Source organism: Martes martes, assembly GCF_963455335.1.
Source record: "Martes martes genome assembly, chromosome: X".
NCBI lineage: Eukaryota > Metazoa > Chordata > Mammalia > Carnivora > Mustelidae > Martes > Martes martes.
The window spans coordinates 103,052,206-103,070,576 of record NC_137897.1 but is presented as its reverse complement, the minus strand read 5'-3'; the positions used below and the strand labels follow the sequence as shown (position 1 = coordinate 103,070,576).

Sequence of the window (18,371 nt, the reverse complement as noted above, 5' to 3'; positions counted from 1 at the left end):
CGATGATCATTTGATCTGCCAGTTTATTGGATGCTGCACTTTAATCCCATCACATGATATACGTCAGGAGCTTTGGTTAGTATCTTATCCATACATTTCTCACTTCAAAAAGTCTTTCGTGACCAACTACGTTTGTGGAAGGTTGTCTACATCATTGAAAGCATGTTACTCTAGGACATGTGGGGAACGCTTTACAGATTAATAACAGTACTGGTGGCAGCAGGTCCCATTTATTGAGCACCTACCAGGTACCGGGCATACTGTTAGAAGTTTGACTTGCGTGATTCCAACAAAGCCCCATGCAACCGCTTCTGCTGTTTTCTTTTACAGATGGGGAAACTGGGACTCAGACAAGTTTAACTCACTTTCTTCAGGTCACTCGGCTATTGCATAGTGGAACCTGGACTGACATCTAGATTAGTATGTCTCTAAAGCCTGGGCTTTTATCCCAAGCTGGACTCTGGAGGCTGTCCAAGTCTCTTAACCCTCTCTGAGATTCAGTTTCCTCATCTGTAAAACTGAGGGAAGTAACACATTTCCTAGGGTTGCTAGGAAGATTAGAACTAATAGCTGCCCAGGGCCCAGAGGCATTTAAACCATGGTGGCCATGTTTATGCATAAGTGGGCCATTAAATGGGCAGAGGAAGACCCGAGATCCCTTTAAAGGCATTGGGGATCTGCAGAGGAGGGATCTACAGCTTTGGCAGTCTGAAGAGCTGGCCCTCTCCCCTCCAGAATACAGTGACCCAGTGAAACTCACAGCGACAGGAGAGGGGGCAGGGGCCTGAATTTGGCTCCAGCAACCTCTGCGGGGAGTCAGGAGAGGCAGAGAGCTGGGAAGGGCATAGAAATCCGGGTCGTCAGAGGACTGCAGGTGTCATGCAGAGTTCCTGTAGGTGGGCTTCCAGAGCCTGGCGGAGGGAGGGGAGGAGGTTGGAGCGGACCAGCAAGCAGGCGGGGGAGAGAGGGAGGCGGGGCGCGGAGCCCTAGAGGCTGTCCTTAGACAGCTCTTCTCATGCCCGGCAGTTTGCTGCATCTGGGGGAGCTCACTGGAGGATCTCCAACGGCGGAGCGGGCCTTCAGCTACCGTAAGTACCTGCAAATGAGCGCATTGCCCAGTGGCTGAAGATTAAATACTATCCCTCAGATCCTAAACAAAGCCCCGAAATAGTCTCCCTGCTGTAACGAATTGCAGCAAATCAAACTGCTCCCCAGTCCATCCCTCCCCTTCTCCGTCCCTCCACGGATCCAGCATTGCCTCGCTAAGAATCTCTGGGCACTGTAAATACCTTCCCTTTTCCTTCTCAGTCTTCCCTCCAAACCCTCAGCGAAGCATGTACCCGGCACCCTGCCGAGCCCAACCCCTTTGATTCTTGGAGTCCTCAGAGCTATGCAGGGGGCAAGCCATTAGACATTTCGGGTATGTCACCCTCAAAAGCACTGCGGCGCTGCCTAGGGGTGGGGAAAGTGCTTGGGGTGGAGTAGAAGGAGAGGGTAAAAGGACTAGACTGTGGAAGTTGGCGGTGGGGGTGGGGTTGTGAAAGGCCAAAAATGGGCGTGTCCAATTAACCTGAAGCTTGCTGCTGTTTCCCACATTCCCTTTTGGGCTGGAGGTAAATGGTACGGTTTCCTTAGCGATTGGAGAGTGGTTAGCCGTGCTGAGAAGCCCCCTTCCCTCCTTCCACTCAAGTCCCCAGGAGGCAAAACCCTGGTTTAGGGGTCTAAGTGGCAAGCCTGGAATCTCAGCTGGCATTTCTGGGCAGAGTCCCAGGTTGAACCTTTCCCTTGGCAGTAGAACCTGGCTTCACCAATAAATCCTTGGGGGAACAAAGCAACAGGATGGAACTCAAACCCAGGCCTGGGCTAGGCCGGTCTAAGGAGAGTGGGGGACAAGGAGCTGAGATGAAAGAGCATCTTGAGGGTCCTACACCAGGTTAATACCCCTTGGGTAAGAAAAAAAATAGCCACCTTGTGATGAAATGTTTACCATGTGTCCTGTACATATATTATCTCTGATCCAACACAAAAACAATCCTAGGTAGGCATTACTCCCCAACTTTACTGATAAGAAAATTTCAGAGAGGGTAATTTGAGCATCCAGAAATGCAAAAGGTAACTGTTTCCTTGGATCTTTGGAGATCCACCTGTTCCCCACAGCCCAGATGTTTTAAAATGAATCTTCTTGTTTTTTTGCTCCGCCATTCCACCCAGTGTTAACATTGGAGCAAATTCGAGGCTACACTGCTGCTATCCGTTCTGGCAAGGGAAATCAGCCCTTTTCTGTTCTGGGAGTTGCCTTTACCCCCACTCTACTGAGATAGGGTGAAACAGCCAGGACCTCAGACTCTGAATATAGAGTTGGTGGAGGAGAGTTAGCTTGAGTTTGAGTTTGTGTGGTAGGGATACACCTTCCCTTGGCAAAAGGATACTTTGGGTGCAGTGGTGGAGAAGAGGCAAGAAAGCCAAAAGGGTCTATCTAGTGTACATATAGTTAATAGTGATTTTTTTGGAAAATGAAAAGGCTTTCCTGAATTCAGATATCTTTACCATATTTCCTTAGGACCAATGAACAAAAATGCTGATAAATTACGGGCAGCAAATACATCATTTACACCTTACATTAATTAACTCAAGTAGCTTGATTCTCCAACATCTACTTGAGATGGGGGTTTGAGCTTTGGGGGGTAAGAGTTAAGAATGAGAGTAATATTGCATCTGAGGCAATCCACAGAAGGGGAGGCCTGGGTGATATGAGATCAAAGGTGTGAAGAAAGGAAAGAAAGGGGGTGTTTAAATACCAGTTTTAGAGAATAGACATTGGAGTTATTATATTAATATCTGGTATTTAATCTTTTAACTTTGGGCAAATTAAATATACCCCCTCTAATCCTCAGTTTCCTTGTCAGCAAAATGGGGATGGCAGGAAAGCCTCCTTTGCTAGGTTGTTGGAGAACACAGACCATATATATATAAAATACAGGATCTAAAAAGATAACTCTCTACATCTCCCATCTCTCTCCTCCCAAGGGCTCCCCTCTGGCCTGGATTAGGTCACCCTCTGAGCCTCTGAGATTCCAGGGCTGTACAGACATTTCAACAGATCTGACATCTTAGATGCCAGCAAAGACCTTGGGTGCAAGGAGAAGTAGGTGGAGAAAAGGGGCAAGGTAACCTTGTCGTACCTTTCATGCTTCTGAACGAGTGGAAGGTAGGGTTGATCCAAACTAAACTTTGAGGAGCAGGACAAGTCTGCTGAGTAAAAACAACTCTGCTTTTAGATTTCACCACCTGCTGAGGGACAAAGTCCTTCCAGACTTGAAGTGCACATTGAGCACCAGAGGCCCCATGACCCTGGACAGGCTGGGGGAACGGTCCGCCATGCTGTGGACATTCAGTGTCTTGCTCTTTTGCATTCGTGAGTACAAGGAAGGGGTGAGGGGCAGGTGACCCTGTCACAGGTACCCCTATTGCTGGGAACTTTGGGGAGGGAGAAAGAAGAGAGTATTGAGAATTGAGGGTTGGTGGGGTCAACATGGGGGCCCTTTTTTTTTTTTTACCATTATCTCTCTTTTCAGGGCTGAGTCTGGGTATGACATCAATAGGTAAGTGAGTCCTGCCACCTCAGGTACCTTCCTTCCTGGAAGTTCCAAGACATCAGCTGCCTCCATGGCCCTGGATATAACTACCTTGAGACCACAAAGATAATTCCCAGATTGAGCTGGTTGGGGGCCAGAACCCCTCACTTCATGACTTGGTTTCCCACAGAAAGTAAAAAACTTTAATTCAGGTGGAATGGAAGCCAAACTTGCACTGTATTCCCCAACTCACTTGAATCCCGCAAACAAATATCCTAGGGGCCCTATCCCACCCCCCACACAAGCAGACACTCTTATTCCCAAGGGAAGACAAAAAGAAGAAACTGGGTCAGGGCTAATTTTAAGGGACACTGCAAGGCATGTTATGGGAGGGAGAGGGTTGGACTGCTCATATCTTTGTGATCTTTGGGTATGACAGTGTTGCAATCTCAACCGGAGCTATGGATAGAGACCAACTACCCCCAGGCCCCTTGGGAGAACATCACACTTTGGTGCAAAAGCCCCTCTCGGATTTCAAGCAAGTTTCTGCTGCTGAAGGATAAGACACAAATGACTTGGATCCGCCCTTCCTCCAAGACCTTCCAAGTTTCATTCCCTATAGGTGCCCTTACTAAGTCCAATGCAGGTCTCTACAGGTGCTGCTACTGGAAGGAGACAGGCTGGTCAGAGCCCAGTAAAGTTTTAGAGTTGGAGGCACCAGGTAAGAAGACAGTAATAGATAATCAAGAATAAACTCCAGCTCCTGAAATTCAAATCTTCCCAGAGCAATATTTGTTTAATTCATTCATTCATTCATTCATTTATTCATTCATTTACCTTAAATGCATGAATGCGTACATGCAAGCATTCCACAGTTAGTAAGTGCCTACTCTCTACTGGCAATGCAGATGAGGATGCAGTCTCTGGGACAGATCTAGAGAGCAAGTTCTCAACATAGGGGAGACCCCAGATAGGGGGAAAGAAGGGTGGTAAATAAGGATTATTCAGAGAATGCTCATTTAAGTAGCGCTCTCCTCTCCTGCCCACTGAGCAGTGCTGTCCTTGCTCTACCTGAATTCCAGTTCATTCTCTCCTTCCAGGCCAGCTGCCCAAGCCCATCTTCTGGATCCAAGCTGAGACCTCCCCTCTTCCTGGATGTAATGTTAACATACTCTGCCATGGCTGGCTGCAGGATTTGGTGTTCATGCTGTTCAAAGAGGGATATGCAGAGCCCGTGGATTACCAAATCCCAACTGGGACAGTGGCCATATTCTCCATTGCCAACATGACACCTGAAAGTGAAGGGGTTTACATGTGCCGCACTCATATCCAGATGCTCCCCACTCTGCGGTCAGAGCCCAGCAACCCCCTGAAGCTGATTGTTGCAGGTGGGTGTGGCTATGGCTGCTGGGGTCTGATGATTGTTGTCCCCGGAATCATGGCTAGATGAACCAGGTTTTCTGATTTTCCTTTCTTTAGCCAGGTCCTAGGCCCTGCAAGGCCTATAAGCTAGAGTCATTTGATATTTTCCTGAGATGCAAATTAGAATCACACAGGCTACCAGGCAGATGTGTGGAAGCCAATCACCTAGGCTCACTCAGGCTAGTGAGTGAGCCCAGTCAAATGTCCAGCAGCTTCAGCTCATCACAGCTCTGTTGTTCTCTACTTGTTGAATATCATGCTTTCATTCATTCATTTGACTAATATTTATTGAGCACTTACTATGTGCCAGGCACTGCCACTGCAGTCTTATAAGCTGGTTTTTACATTTTAATTGCATTTTATCGTATTTCTGATTATTATTTTTAAGCACAGAAAATAGAATTGTGCTAGTGTCAGTGGTAAACAAAAATTACAAAAAGTGATACCTCATATTTTAGAAATGGCTTTATACAAATTACTTTAGTCTTGTGTATGTAGATCTAGAAAGACAGTATCAAGATCTAGACACAGCAGAAGTCTCTCCAAAATGTTCAAATGCCAGACACACACTCCCACCCCAGTTTGCCCACCCCGTGGCCTGGATCCTTTAGAAATTTGCTTTAGTTCCTCCATCAGTCTAAATAGGTGCCACAGAAGATAACCTGGACTTAGAAGCAGTAATCTTGGTTTCTAGTTCCACCTCTGATACCTCCTCCCTGTGTGATCTTAAGCAAGTCACTACACCTCTCTGTGCTTTGGTTCCCCCCACCACTCTAAAATGGGATAACAGTATCTATACAACCTACTGTATGATGCCTCTCTGTGCCTCAGTTTCCTGATGTGCAAAATTGGTATAATAATAATGCCTACCTCACAGGGTTGTTGTGAGGATTTGCCTAAATATAATATATGTACAGTGCCTGGCATATACATTCTCAATAAATGGTAGATATTAATTTTATTAGTATAGCTTTTTATTGAGGATTGAATAACAAAAACTGTTTGAACAGTGTGTATGGATGTTTGTTGTATGAATGTCCTTCCTGAGTAGATTCCACTAACATACACTTTTGTGGTTAACTATTCCCTGATATCCCTCACTTTGCTGATAGGGACTGTGTCTTCTTTTCTTGTACATCCTTAGACCTACATGATGCCTGACACATCCTAAATGCTCAGTGAGCATATGACAGGGCTGATCTTTCCAATAACAGATTGGTGGGTCTACCTGGGATTGCAGTGGGTAAGAAGGAATGGTATGAGAATAACTTTTGCCCTCTATTTTGTAGTATGATCCCCTTGGGGGAACAATACATGGAAAAGAAGGTGTGACCCCATTGACAGAGATTTCTTTGGGTCAAAGACTTATTGGCCAATCCTTCATTGGCTTCTTCCAATCTCATGTTGGAAGTAGAGTCTTATGTGGGTTTAATGTGTTCAAAGGGCATTTTTATTTCTGCAGTAGTATTCATGCTCTACAAAGGTGAAATCAAAGTCATTTTCAGAAGCTTGATTTCTTGGGTGGTTGAAAGAAGTACATTTGGCATTTCAGGAACCTAAAGATACAGGCAATTACAAATGTAGCTATTCCACTGAAACACAGCATTATACATAGAGCTCAGTGGAGCTGATAAAGTTTGGTGAGAGGAGAGGACATGCCCTTCATTATCTCCTAGAAGAGGCTAAGTTTCAAGGAAGGGAGAGGGAGTAGGGGCTAAAGTTCAGCTACCACTCCTTGTCTTTAGAAAAAACTAGGAAAATAAAACTAAGAGATAATAGGGAAGAATCATCCTATCTCTAATTCAGGGTCTCTTCCCTTTCTAGGACTCTATCCCAAACCAACTCTGACAGCGTATCCTGGGCCCATTATGGCACCTGGAGAAAGCCTGAAGCTCAGATGTCAGGGGCCTATCTATGGAATGACCTTTGCTCTAATAAGGCTTGAAGACTTGGAGAAATTCTTTTACCGCAAAAGGCCAATAAAAAATGAGGCATACTTCCTCTTCCGGGCTTTGAAAATCCACGATGCTGGACATTACTTCTGTTTTTACTATGATGGGTCATACAGGGGTTCACTCCTTAGTGATATCCTGAAAATCTGGGTGACCGGTAAGAGAGGGGAATGCCAGGGGACCTATGTTAGGGGCTAAGGATATACAACTCCTTCCGGGCCACGTGGAGAACCTGATCATGCAGCCAGGGCTAACACTGGGAAAGGGAGCAGAATTTGTACAACTGGGCTTAGGATAGGATTTTCCAAGGGTGTACTGAAGGAAGAGAACCCTTAGTGGTGAAAGGGGGGTCAGACCACTAGCCCTTTATATTTTTGGTCTCATCCTAGACACTTTCCCCAAGACCTGGCTACTTGCTCAGCCCAGTCCTGTGGTCCAGATGGGTGAGAACGTGAGCCTGTGGTGTCGAGGGCCAGTGAATGGAGTGGGGCTTGCACTCTATAAGAAAGAAGAAGACAAACCACTTCAGCTCTTGGATACCACCAACACTGATGACAACGAGTCATTCTTCCTCCATAATGTGACCTATAGTGATGCTGGCGTCTATAGCTGCCACTATCTCCTCTCCTGGAAGACCTCCATCAGGATGACATCACACAACACTGTGGAGCTCGTGGTTGTAGGCAAGTGCTAACAAATGTCATTTGTATTTATCATCATTACAGTGTTCTAAGAAGGAGCTAGCAGACTTGTACCCTTCTGGAGTTACGAGCCAAGGAAAAATACACTAGGAAGTTGGTGCAGAATTTTTTCCAAAAACTTTACTTATCTTCTCTCCCAGGATTGTTACTCAAGCCCTGCATCTTGGCATGGCCTAGGCTCATTGTGACCCCTGGAAATGTTACTTTCCTTCTGGCCAGGGGAAACTTATAGGTATGAGGTCTCCCTGAAAGAAGGTAGAAACCCAAGAATCTTTAGAGTACTGAGGAGTGAGCCAAGACGTTTTAAATCATGGTCAAATTTTGAGACCACTGATTTAGTAGAAGTGGAAAGACAGGAAAGATCAAACAGGAAGGTGAGAAGCTTGTTGGGGGAAGTGGTACTGAGTTCAAAGTCACTTATTCTAACTCTGATTTCTGGATTGGTTGCAGATAAGTCCCCCAAACCCTCCCTGTCAGCCTGGCCCAGCACCATGTTCAAGCTAGGAAAGGTCATTACCCTTCAGTGCCAAGTACCTCATCCAGTACTTGAATTTTCTCTGGAATGGGAAGAAAGAGCAACATTCCAAAAATTCTCAGTGGATGGAGACTTCATCATCAGTAATGCTGAAGGAAAAGGCACAGGGACCTACATTTGCAGCTATCACATAGAGGCACACCCCAACATCTGGTCAGATCTCAGTGAGCCTCTGAAGCTGATGGGGCCAGCAGGTGAGAGGACAACTCTTCCTAGGGTTGCCCTCCCATGGCTTTGGTCATGATACCCCAGGGATCCTGAAGTAGTGCCCAGAAAGCTATGGAAAGGGGAGTCAGGGGCATGTAAATCAGGGCCCTTGGGTTTGGGCACACTTCCCCTGGAGTGGTCTCATATTCACTCAAAGGCATTGAGCAGGAAACTTTCAAAACTTCCATTCTTCATGAAAAATAAAGCCACTCCGTCTCACCTTCCCTTTGCCTTCAGTAACCAGCTCCTCCTCCCTCCTCCTCACCCCAATCCCAAATGTGTTCACCTCCCCCTTTCCCTATCAAGACACTTGCTTCTGGTCTTTTCTGGCCACAGGCTTTCTCACATGGAATTATGTTCTGAATGAAGCTATCAGGTTGTCCCTAATCATACAGCTTGTTGCCTTGCTGTTGGTAGTGCTGTGGATAAGGTGGAAGTGTCGGAGACTCAGAATCAGGTAACTGTCTTGCCCTAGCTCCCTGTTCTTCAGTCTAGCTGAGTCCAGGCCCCCCAGAGACTCAGAATGAGTCATACCCCAGTTGAGATAAGCCACAGGGTTACACTCTTTGTATCCTCCACCTTCTGGGCTTAAGAAACAAGACTTTCTCATCCCAGCTGTTCCTCTTTCACCTCACAGAGAAGTCAGCACCCAAGCCAGAAGGTAGAGAAGCATTATTCTCAGAGGGAAAAGCAATCAAAACCTCATTCACTGATTCCCTGTCCCCCTACCCCCACCCAGGAGAGTGTCCAAGTCTCCCTCCCAAACCACCCTGTTCCTCAGAGATGATTGATGTCTCCCAAATGAACTTAGTCTGAACTTCTTCTCTTGTAAAAAGCCAGACTGTCCTGTCTCCCTGGGTATTATCTAACTTCCATCCTAACTTTTCACCCTTACCCCTAGCTTTCAAGGGCTAGAGAGCATCATGGTCCATCCTAATCTCCATAGAAACCAGTCTCTCTGCCGCTCTGGCCTCCCACCATCTGTGCAGAGCATCCTGAGAATATAATCCTAACCTGGATGGGCATCTGATGAGGCAGTAGATTGAGCCAGGGAATCAAACTACTTCCTCTGAACTTCAAAATGGTGAACCAAACAGGTCATCCTGCCATTTCCCTTGATACTTTTGTGTCCCCTGGGCCATCCTCCTCTCTCCCTGATCCCCGTGGCCTGGGCTCAGGTGATTCTGCCTGACAAAAGGAAGGGAAATGAGAGCTACTAGTTTGGTGGGGACCTCAGTCCCTGAAGGCCTTACCTACTACCCCCAACCTTCTGCACCTGGCTGTAGCCCCCTCACCATGATCATGGGCCTTTTTATGTCTAGAACTATTCAATACCCAATGGATGATGACTGTCATTGTGTGTGTCCATGTTTCCCACCAGGATTTGAGGGACAGAAGGCTTAGGTAATTAGAAGGGAGTCCCCTAAATCTTCTGCAAAAACCACCACCCTTTGCGTTTTCAAAAAGTCTCAGTGGGGGGCCAGGCTTAGTTGTCCTCAGACTCGATCCTGAGTTCTGCACCTTGGAGTAACCTCCAAGCCAGGGGTCAGAAAACAAATGTACCTTCAAGTGCCCCACCTCAGCTCAGGACCATTGCATCAAAGAATGAGCTTAGGAAGCAGGTTTCAGAGAAAGCAGCTTGAAAAGCACGTTTTCCTGACTGGGAAGGAGGGTCAGTGTTTTCTAAGTACAAATTGCCGAATGAATTTTGGCTTAATATCATCTAAATCTACAGGACCCATAATCCGAAGCTGCTGCACATTGCTAGTCATAATCTGGGTGGGGGTAGAGAGATCCCACTCTCTGACAAGCTTAGCTCAGCACTGACAATCTTCCAGTAATTCACTGCGGCTGCCTAGGCAACCCTTCCATAACAAAGGCAGGTGAGGCAGGTCGGTCTGAGGACCAATACTGCCATAATAAAAACTGCTTCCAAACTTAAACTTGATGACGGAGAAACACCCAGGATTTTTTCCTCCACCCCCACAACCGCCACCCAGAGCTGCCGATCACTCTGAGCTCCAGAGGTTCTGAGAGCTGGAGTTACAGAAGCATTTTCACATCTGACAACTCAATTCCAGCAACAGCCTAATCAGGGGCCATGGGGAGCTGACATCTGATATAGGCTGAGGAGGGGGAAGGGGGCGGGGGGCACGTGGGTCATGAAAGAGCAAGAGGTTTGTAGGTGGTGAGGCCCTCAAAAAGAAAAGTCATCGATGTCAGAAAAGATTATATCCCATTATCCTGCCCAAATCCAATCCCTATTGGATGGTGAGTAAGCCAATGACATAAATTGCCGCCCCCTTCTCTCCGCCCTCCCCCTAACCCCAGCAGCTCCTCTCATCTCTTTTCTGGTCTCACTAGAGAAGCCTGGTTGCTGGGAACAGCTCAAGGGGTCACCATGCTCTTCATAGTCACAGCCCTTCTCTGCTGTGGTGAGTACAAGGGGGTGGGGAAGGGGCCTGGGCAGAAGGCCGGGTGAAGTCCCGTGGGGGAGGGGGCAGAGCCCTGGCAGCAGTTTCTTTTGCAGGACTGTGCAATGGGGTATTGACAGAAGAGACTGGTGAGTTTTTCCTGCTCCAGACTGGGACATTCCTTCCTGGAGATCCGAAATAACTACAGAGTGTCAGTGTCAGTGGCCAGGGAGTGACTGGTTGGGAGGGACGGACAGCTAGGAAGGGGCACTTGCTAAAGCTGCTGGCAAAATTCAGCCTCCAACTCTGCTTTTCTGCCTGCAAAATTTCCCCCAAGCTTCTGCACTTTTCTGAGGCTCAGCTGAGACATAAGCTTCCCCTTTCCCCAGCACCTACAGAAGGAAGGAAAGAGTTTGGGTTTGTGTTGAAAGGGGAGGTGGGCACTGTGATCTATCTGGGTAGGGGGTTCAAGGGCAAGGAAAGGGGGAGGGGAGGGAGGAGGGATGATGGCTTCATTAACTCTGCTGTTTCTAGAAATAATCATGCCAACCCCTAAGCCTGAGCTTTGGGCAGAGACCAACTTCCCTTTTGCCCCATGGAAGAACTTAACCCTCTGGTGCAGAAGCCCTTCTGGCTCAACTAAGGAGTTTGTGTTGCTGAAGGACGGGACCGGGTGGATTGCAACTCGCCCGGCCTCAGAACAGGTCCGGGCTGCCTTCCCCCTTGGCGCCCTGACCCAGAGCCACACTGGGAGTTACCACTGTCATTCGTGGGAGGAGATGGCTGTGTCGGAGCCCAGTGAGGCACTTGAGCTGGTGGGGACAGGTAAGAAAGGGCAGAGGTTCCTCTCGGGGTGACCCTCAGTGCCCTGTGACTTCAAAAGTGTTCCTAAGGGTGGGGGAATGCACAGCAACCTGGAGCCCACCGGGCTTATGCTGCAAGTAGGAGAGGAGGGGCCCTGAAATGGGGGAAGGGGGTGGGGAAGAGAGTGAAAGGAGGCTAATAGGATGAGCCAAAGGCCAGGCCAGGATGGATTTCTTTTTTCCTGACAAAGTGACTCAAAGTGTCTCATCTAGGCACCTCCAGACTTCTGCCTCCTTTTCCACCCCATTTTTTTTTCCAGACATCCTCCCCAAACCTGTCATGTCTGCTTCCCCCCCAATCCGGGGCCAGAAACTGCAAATCCGGTGCAAAGGATGGCTGGCAGGCATGGAGTTTGTTCTGTATAAGGAGGGAGTGCAGGAACCTGTCCAGCAACTTGGTGCCGTTGGGAGAGAAGCCTTCTTTACAATCCAAAGAATGGAGGATAAAGACCAAGGCAATTATAGCTGCCGTACCCACACTGAAAAGCGCCCCTTCAAGTGGTCTGAGCCCAGTGAGCCCCTAGAGCTTGTCATAAAAGGTAGAGCTGAAAAGGGTGTGTGAGGGGGGAGGGGGGAAAGCAAAGCTCTGGGTCAGATACTCCTCTCCCCACAGCAAACTTTGCTGCTGGTCCTAGGAGCCTGTGTCCAATCTTAGAGCCAGGCAGGCGTGGCGCTGGGAGTGCCAGGGCCTCTGGCTGCACGATATTAATAGCCATAATCGTTATTAATAGCTGGGGTTTGTGGAGGTTGATTTAATTTTTCTAATTATTTTCATATCAATTATCTCATTTAGATATAGGCCAAATATTCCAGGGAGGCGAAGCAGGTACCATTTCCCTTTCTTGCCCAAATGGGCAAACTGAGCCTCAGGGGACCAGCAGAACCCTCATGACAGTTCACTGTTTTAGCTAGCCTCTCTTGCCTGCCCTGATGTCAGGGAGGATTCATGTGGAGGAGGTGAGGGGTGGGGGGACAGGAGTCCCTGGGAGAAGTCCATCTACAAAGTGGATTTGCCTTGATTTTTAAATGCACCTACTTCTGAATGTGATGTAGAAAACAAAGCAGCTTCCAGGAACCAATATTTGCTATATTAGCTATCTTTTTTCTTAATTTGGTTTTGTGTCATGTTTTTGTTTTTTGCCTTCTAGAAATGTACCCCAAGCCCTTCTTCAAGACATGGGCCAGCCCTTTGGTCACTCCTGGTGCCCGAGTGACTTTCAATTGCTCCACTCCCCAGCAGCACATGAGCTTTATTCTTTATAAAGATGGAAGTGAAATAGCATCCAGTGACAAGTCTTGGTCAAGTCCAGGGGCCAGTGAAGCTCACTTTCTGATCATTTCAGTGAGCACCGGTGACGGAGGGAATTACAGCTGTCGCTATTATGACTTCGCTATCTGGTCTGAGCCCAGTGACCCTGTGGAGCTCGTGGTGACAGGTCAGGAGTGGGGAAACATAGATGGAGACAGGATTGACCCTGGGACAGTGGGTGGAAGGGCTGTCAGTGGGAGAGGAAAGATGCTCCTTCTAAAAGTCACCGGGTTAGAGCACAGGACTCTTGATCTCAGGGTCATGAGTTTGAGCCACACATTGGGTGTGGAGCCTACTCAAACAAACAAACAAACAAATAAATAAAAATAAAATTCACCAAGAAAATGCTTAGGAAAGTGCTTGGCACATGGTAAATAGTCCATGAAAGGCAGCAGATTCTATTATTACTAATACAGAGAAAAGGGACAAAGGAGAGGGGAGAGCCAAGTAATTCACTTCTAGGGAAAGAAGTGAGGCAGATGGGGGTGTCCAATCCCCAATGCCAAGCTCACATGCCCTATTTCTGAAATCTTTTGGTGGCTTGGCCTTAAGTTTTAGGCTCAATGTTCACTTCTTCTTTAACTGGGTTGTCAGAGATTGGCGGGCTGGATGGCCCTCAGAGAAAGGGCAAAGACCTTGAAATGACAGCTGCATATTATGCAGCCATTACAAATGATAGTTTTCAAAGGCTGATTAACGTCATAGGAAAATGTTTACTACATAAAGTTAAGTGAAAAATATTAAACTACACAACTGTGCATACAATGGGATCCTAATTATGTAAATAATTACAGCTACAATGACATGGTCACATAGAGAAAAAAATGAAAAAGACATATAGAGACATGTATAAAGAATGGTTATCTTTGAGTGGTAAAATTGTATTTTTTTAGTTTTTTTCTGTATTTTTTAATTTGCTAAATAAACACATACTGTTTGTTATAATAATGCTAAAAAAGTAATCTGCAGAAAGCAGACGGCAGGCTTCTCTCATGTTGTGATCTCTTGAATTTCAGAATTCTACTCCAAACCCATTCTTCTGGCACAGCCAGGTCCTGTGGTGCTTCCTGGGAAGAGTGTGACCCTGCGCTGCCAAGGGGCTTTCCAAGGCATGAGGTTTGCCCTCTTGCAGGAGGGAACCCAGGTTCCCTTACAGTTCCAGAGCACTTCTGGGAACTCAGCTGACTTTCTGCTCCACGCTGTTGGAACAGAGGACTCTGGGAACTACAGTTGTGTCTACTATGAGACAACCATGTCAAATAGGGGATCATATCTCAGCAAGCCCATTATGATCTGGGTTACTGGTAAGAACAGACAAGATATATTTGAGAAATAAAACCGATAAACATATGGGAAGGAAAAAAAAAAAGGGAGAGGGAAGCAAACCATAAGAGACTCTAAAGGATAGAGAACAAACTGAGGGTTGATGGAGGGAGGTGGATTGAGGATGGGCTAAATGGGTGATGGGGATTAAGAAGGACACCTCTTATGATGAACACTGGGTGTTATATGTAAGTGATGAATTGTAAATTCTCCTGAAGCCAGTATTACACTATATTTAATTAACTAGAATTTAAGTTAAAATTTGAGAAAGAAAAAATAATAAACTATTAATGATATGGGGGAAAAAAGAACAGACAAGTTATGAGACTGGGACAGAGACACCTGGAGTAGGGATTAGGAAGTATAGAAGGCTAGGCCAGACCGTGGAGGGGGGAACTATTGTATCCAGAAGGAGAAAGATGAAGGGTTAATGCAGCGAGTGATAAGTAACTTTACTCACTACATCTTTGGTCTCTTTTTAGACATATTTCCCAAGCCATTGTTGTTTGCTGAACCCAGTTCTGTGGTTCCTATGGGGCAGAATGTTACTCTCTGGTGCCAGGGGCCAGTCCATGGAGTAGGGTACATTCTACAAAAAGAAAGAGAAGCCCCTTCAGTACAGCTCTGGGGATCCACCAGTAATGACGGGGCATTTCCCATCACCAATATATCTGGTGCTAACACAGGGCGTTACAGCTGCTGCTACCACCCTGACTGGACCAGCTCTATCAAGATACAGCCTAGCAACACTTTGGAACTCATAGTCACAGGTAAGGCGATGGTGCTCTAGAGCAGGCGTGAGAGCATAGAGAAGAGAGAATGGATTACCAGAGGGCTCATGGAAACGGTTTTCAAAGAGGTTAAGGAGAGGCAAGCAATAGTCTTTCCTATTTATTGAACAGACTCTTGGGGTGGCACACTGGAAAGTGGCCTCCTCTCTCTGACCAGGAGTTAATTTCTTCTAGGTTTGCTCCCTAAACCCAGCCTCTTAGCCCAGCCCGGACCCATTGTGGCCCCTGGAGAAAATATGACTTTTCGATGCCAAGGGGAACTGCCAGACTCAACATTTGTCCTGCTGAAGGAGGGCATTCAAGATCCTTTGGAGCAACAGAGCCCAAACGGGTACAGGGCTGACTTCTGGATGCCAGCTGTGAGAGGTGACGATTCTGGGGTCTATAGCTGTGTTTATTATTTGGACTCTGCTCCCTTTGCGGCCTCTAATCGCAGTGACTTCCTGGAGATCTGGGTGACTGGTAAGGTCCTGGAGACCTCAGTAATAGTCTAGATTTTGTAGTTTTGAAGTAATTAGCCCTAAGAGGGTTCAAAACCACTTTTAACTCTGGTCGGTTGTCCTGATTGGTTGCAGATAAACCTCCTAAGCCTTTGCTGTCAGCCTGGCCCAGCACCATTTTCAAATTGGGGAAGGACATCACCCTTCAGTGTCGAGGACCCCTGCCAGGTGTTGAATTTGTCCTAGAACATGATGGAGAAGAAGCACCTCAGCAGTTCTCAGAGGATGGGGACTTCGTCATCAACAACATAGAAGGAAAAGGCATTGGCAACTACAGCTGCAGCTACCGCCTCCAGGCCTATCCTGATATCTGGTCAGAGCCTAGCGATGCCCTGGAGCTGGTGGGGGCTGCAGGTGAGAGGATAATCCTTCCATGGCCCTGGCATGACCCACCTGGGATTCCAGTGATAGTCCGGATGTTGACCACCAAAGATGGAAGAGGGAGGATTTGGAGTCTGAGACTTCAAGTGTGGTCATCTTTCTCCTAGGGATGGTGAGGCGGTAGACCTCAGATCCACCCAGAGATACAAGCAGGCCTCTACTTTCAAGGCCTCTTCCACCCCCAAAAGGAGGGCAGTGTCTGTCTCAACATAAGCACTGGCTCTAATCAACCCCTCTGCATTCTCAACATGGCTCCCAAGGGAACCCTGGAGGAGGCCAGATGAGGGAGCAACAAGAGATCAGGGGAACGTATATGTGCTAATCTCCATGGCCTTGGTTTCTGCCCTTTTGTCGTCACAGGCCCTGCTGCTCAGGAGTGCACTGTGGGGAACATTGTCCGAAGTAGCCTGATTGTGGTGGTAGTTGTAGCTTTGGGGGTGGTGCTAGCCATAGAGTGGAAGAAGTGGCCTCGACTCCGAACCAGGTAAATGCCTCATGTCAGCCTCCTTCTAAAAACCCAGGGCTGGTGGAAAAACAATGATCTGAATGCTCCTCAAATATCTGAGCCCCATAACACAACCTATTTTCAGATTGATGGTTTTGGATCCTCCCTTAGTTATGTCTTTTTCTCCACACAGGGACTCAGAGACAGATGGAAGAGACCAGACCATAGCCCTGGAAGAGTGTAATCAAGAAGGAGAACCAGGCGCCAACACCAGCTCTCCCTCATCAGGCTCTCAGGGAACCTCAGTGGAACTGCCAGTCCCAATATAATAGTCTCCTCCTTTACAAGAGCTTTCCTCTCCTCTCTTTTATCCGCAGAGACCTGCAAATCCAACTGGTTATACTGGGAGTCAACCCCATCTACTGCTCCTTGGCCACTAATCATCTGAGCTGGGCCAAGGGGATTCTGGGAGTTGAGAGCTCTACCAGGATGAGATGTTTCCTGAAGAGAGATTCCCCACCCCTATAACTCCTCACTGTACTGATTTACTGGTGCATGAAATTCTGTTAAAAATGTATTCTGAATTAAAAAGTATTCACTATTTAACTGCAAAAACTATGGCAGTGGTTTTTCCATGGGTGTGTTGTTCACTTATAGCTTGGAAGTATTGTATTGGAGCTGACCTCTATGGCAGAATAAGAGAGCATGGGCTGCTAGCACAAAGGAAGGAGTTTAAGGATGGGGTGAGGGAGGAGGGAAGGCTCCAAAAGAGTACTTCCCAATTTGGTTTGAGACATGGTTCAGTGAGGAGAATGTCCTTTTGTCCTTCAATCTCACAGATGAATGGGTGGATGGATGGATGGATGGCAATATTCCCTCCAAGTTCAGCCCAAGGAGGGCAAACATTGAAAGTATATCATTGAACACTACACCAAAAACTAATGATGTACTATATGTTGCCTAATTGAATTTAAATAAAATAAAATAAATAAAGTAAAAAAAAAGAAAGAATATCCTTTTCACTGTGTTGCTTCTAGGTCTGTAATATGCCTGCTTTCAAACATTAGGATTAGCCCTCTGCAGAACTTTGAAATTGATGAAGTGTTCTTTGTGGCCCTTACCTAACAATCATGGAGTGTACATTAATTCACTCTTAAGTGTAAATGATTAATAAAAGCTGAATATTTTGCCATTCCCTGAAGAGAGTTTTGTTTTTCTGAAAGAATGGGCCTCTGGTAGTGGGATCTCAGAGAGTGAGTAAGCAAGTGAGGTGGCTGAAGTGGTTTGTTTGGAGCAGGAAGGGTGGGGGTTGCATGCTCCCAGGACTCCAGATGGATACCAGCTTGCATTCTGAACCCCTGATCTTCCTCCCTGGATCAACATGCCATTTGGTCCATGGGTGGGAGTTCAGTACACATCAGGGGGATTGGATTAGGGAAGGGGGCTTACCTAGTTCCTCAAACCTGTTCTTGACCTACAGGTCCTAGAGGAGGTCATGATTCCTCAAACCTAACCCTTAAAGTTCCTTACCTCCCAACACCGTTTAATTCTAAGATAACACAGTTCAGTAGAGCAATGCACAGGGGTGCTGCACACAGTTAGTTTTCTTTTTTTTATCCCAGTTTACAATAAAATTTTATTATAAAATAAAATAAAATTTTACATTAAGGAGCTTATTTACCCAGCAACTTAATGGGGAAAAATGCATTTCATTTCCCTTAAGCCTTACAGAATGAATCACTGAATACTATAGACTAATTTGTATTAAGCTCTTTGGAATGTAGAAGTACAAAGTTTCACTCTGATTTCCACCTGATGAGATTCTGTTAGTAGCTTATCCTAATTTCTTACCACATTTCTAAAAATTACATTTCAAAAGTGTTTTTACACTTGAACTTAGCAAAACGTAATTGTTGCTTTCTGCTGAGCACTACTCTCTGCCTTCAAATTCTT

At 46.6% G+C, this 18,371-nt stretch overlaps 1 protein-coding gene across 1 annotated transcript; it reads left to right on the top strand.

Moving 5' to 3' along the window:
* The first annotated feature begins 959 nt into the window (after positions 1-959).
* Positions 960-17,390, top strand: IGSF1 (immunoglobulin superfamily member 1). The gene is made up of 20 exons (XM_080795662.1): positions 960-1,088; positions 3,279-3,415; positions 3,576-3,602; positions 4,015-4,296; positions 4,676-4,963; positions 6,822-7,106; positions 7,339-7,632; positions 8,101-8,379; positions 8,729-8,849; positions 10,757-10,827; positions 10,923-10,955; positions 11,341-11,631; positions 11,930-12,208; positions 12,818-13,105; positions 13,995-14,282; positions 14,784-15,071; positions 15,267-15,554; positions 15,668-15,946; positions 16,334-16,457; positions 16,612-17,390. The coding sequence occupies exons 2-20, from the start codon at positions 3,346-3,348 to the stop codon at positions 16,745-16,747; spliced, it is 4,011 nt and encodes a 1,336-aa protein (XP_080651788.1). The 5' UTR covers positions 960-1,088; positions 3,279-3,345; the 3' UTR covers positions 16,748-17,390.
* Positions 17,391-18,371: the final 981 nt, after the last annotated feature.

Coding starts and splice junctions, on each gene's coding strand:
- IGSF1 (XM_080795662.1), top strand. CDS start 3,346: ATGACCCTGGACAGGCTGGGGGAACGGTCCGCCATGCTGTGGACATTC. Junction 3,416..3,575: donor TGTCTTGCTCTTTTGCATTC/GTGAGTACAAGG, acceptor CTCTCTTTTCAG/GGCTGAGTCTGGGTATGACA. Junction 8,850..10,756: donor TGTCGGAGACTCAGAATCAG/GTAACTGTCTTG, acceptor TGGTCTCACTAG/AGAAGCCTGGTTGCTGGGAA.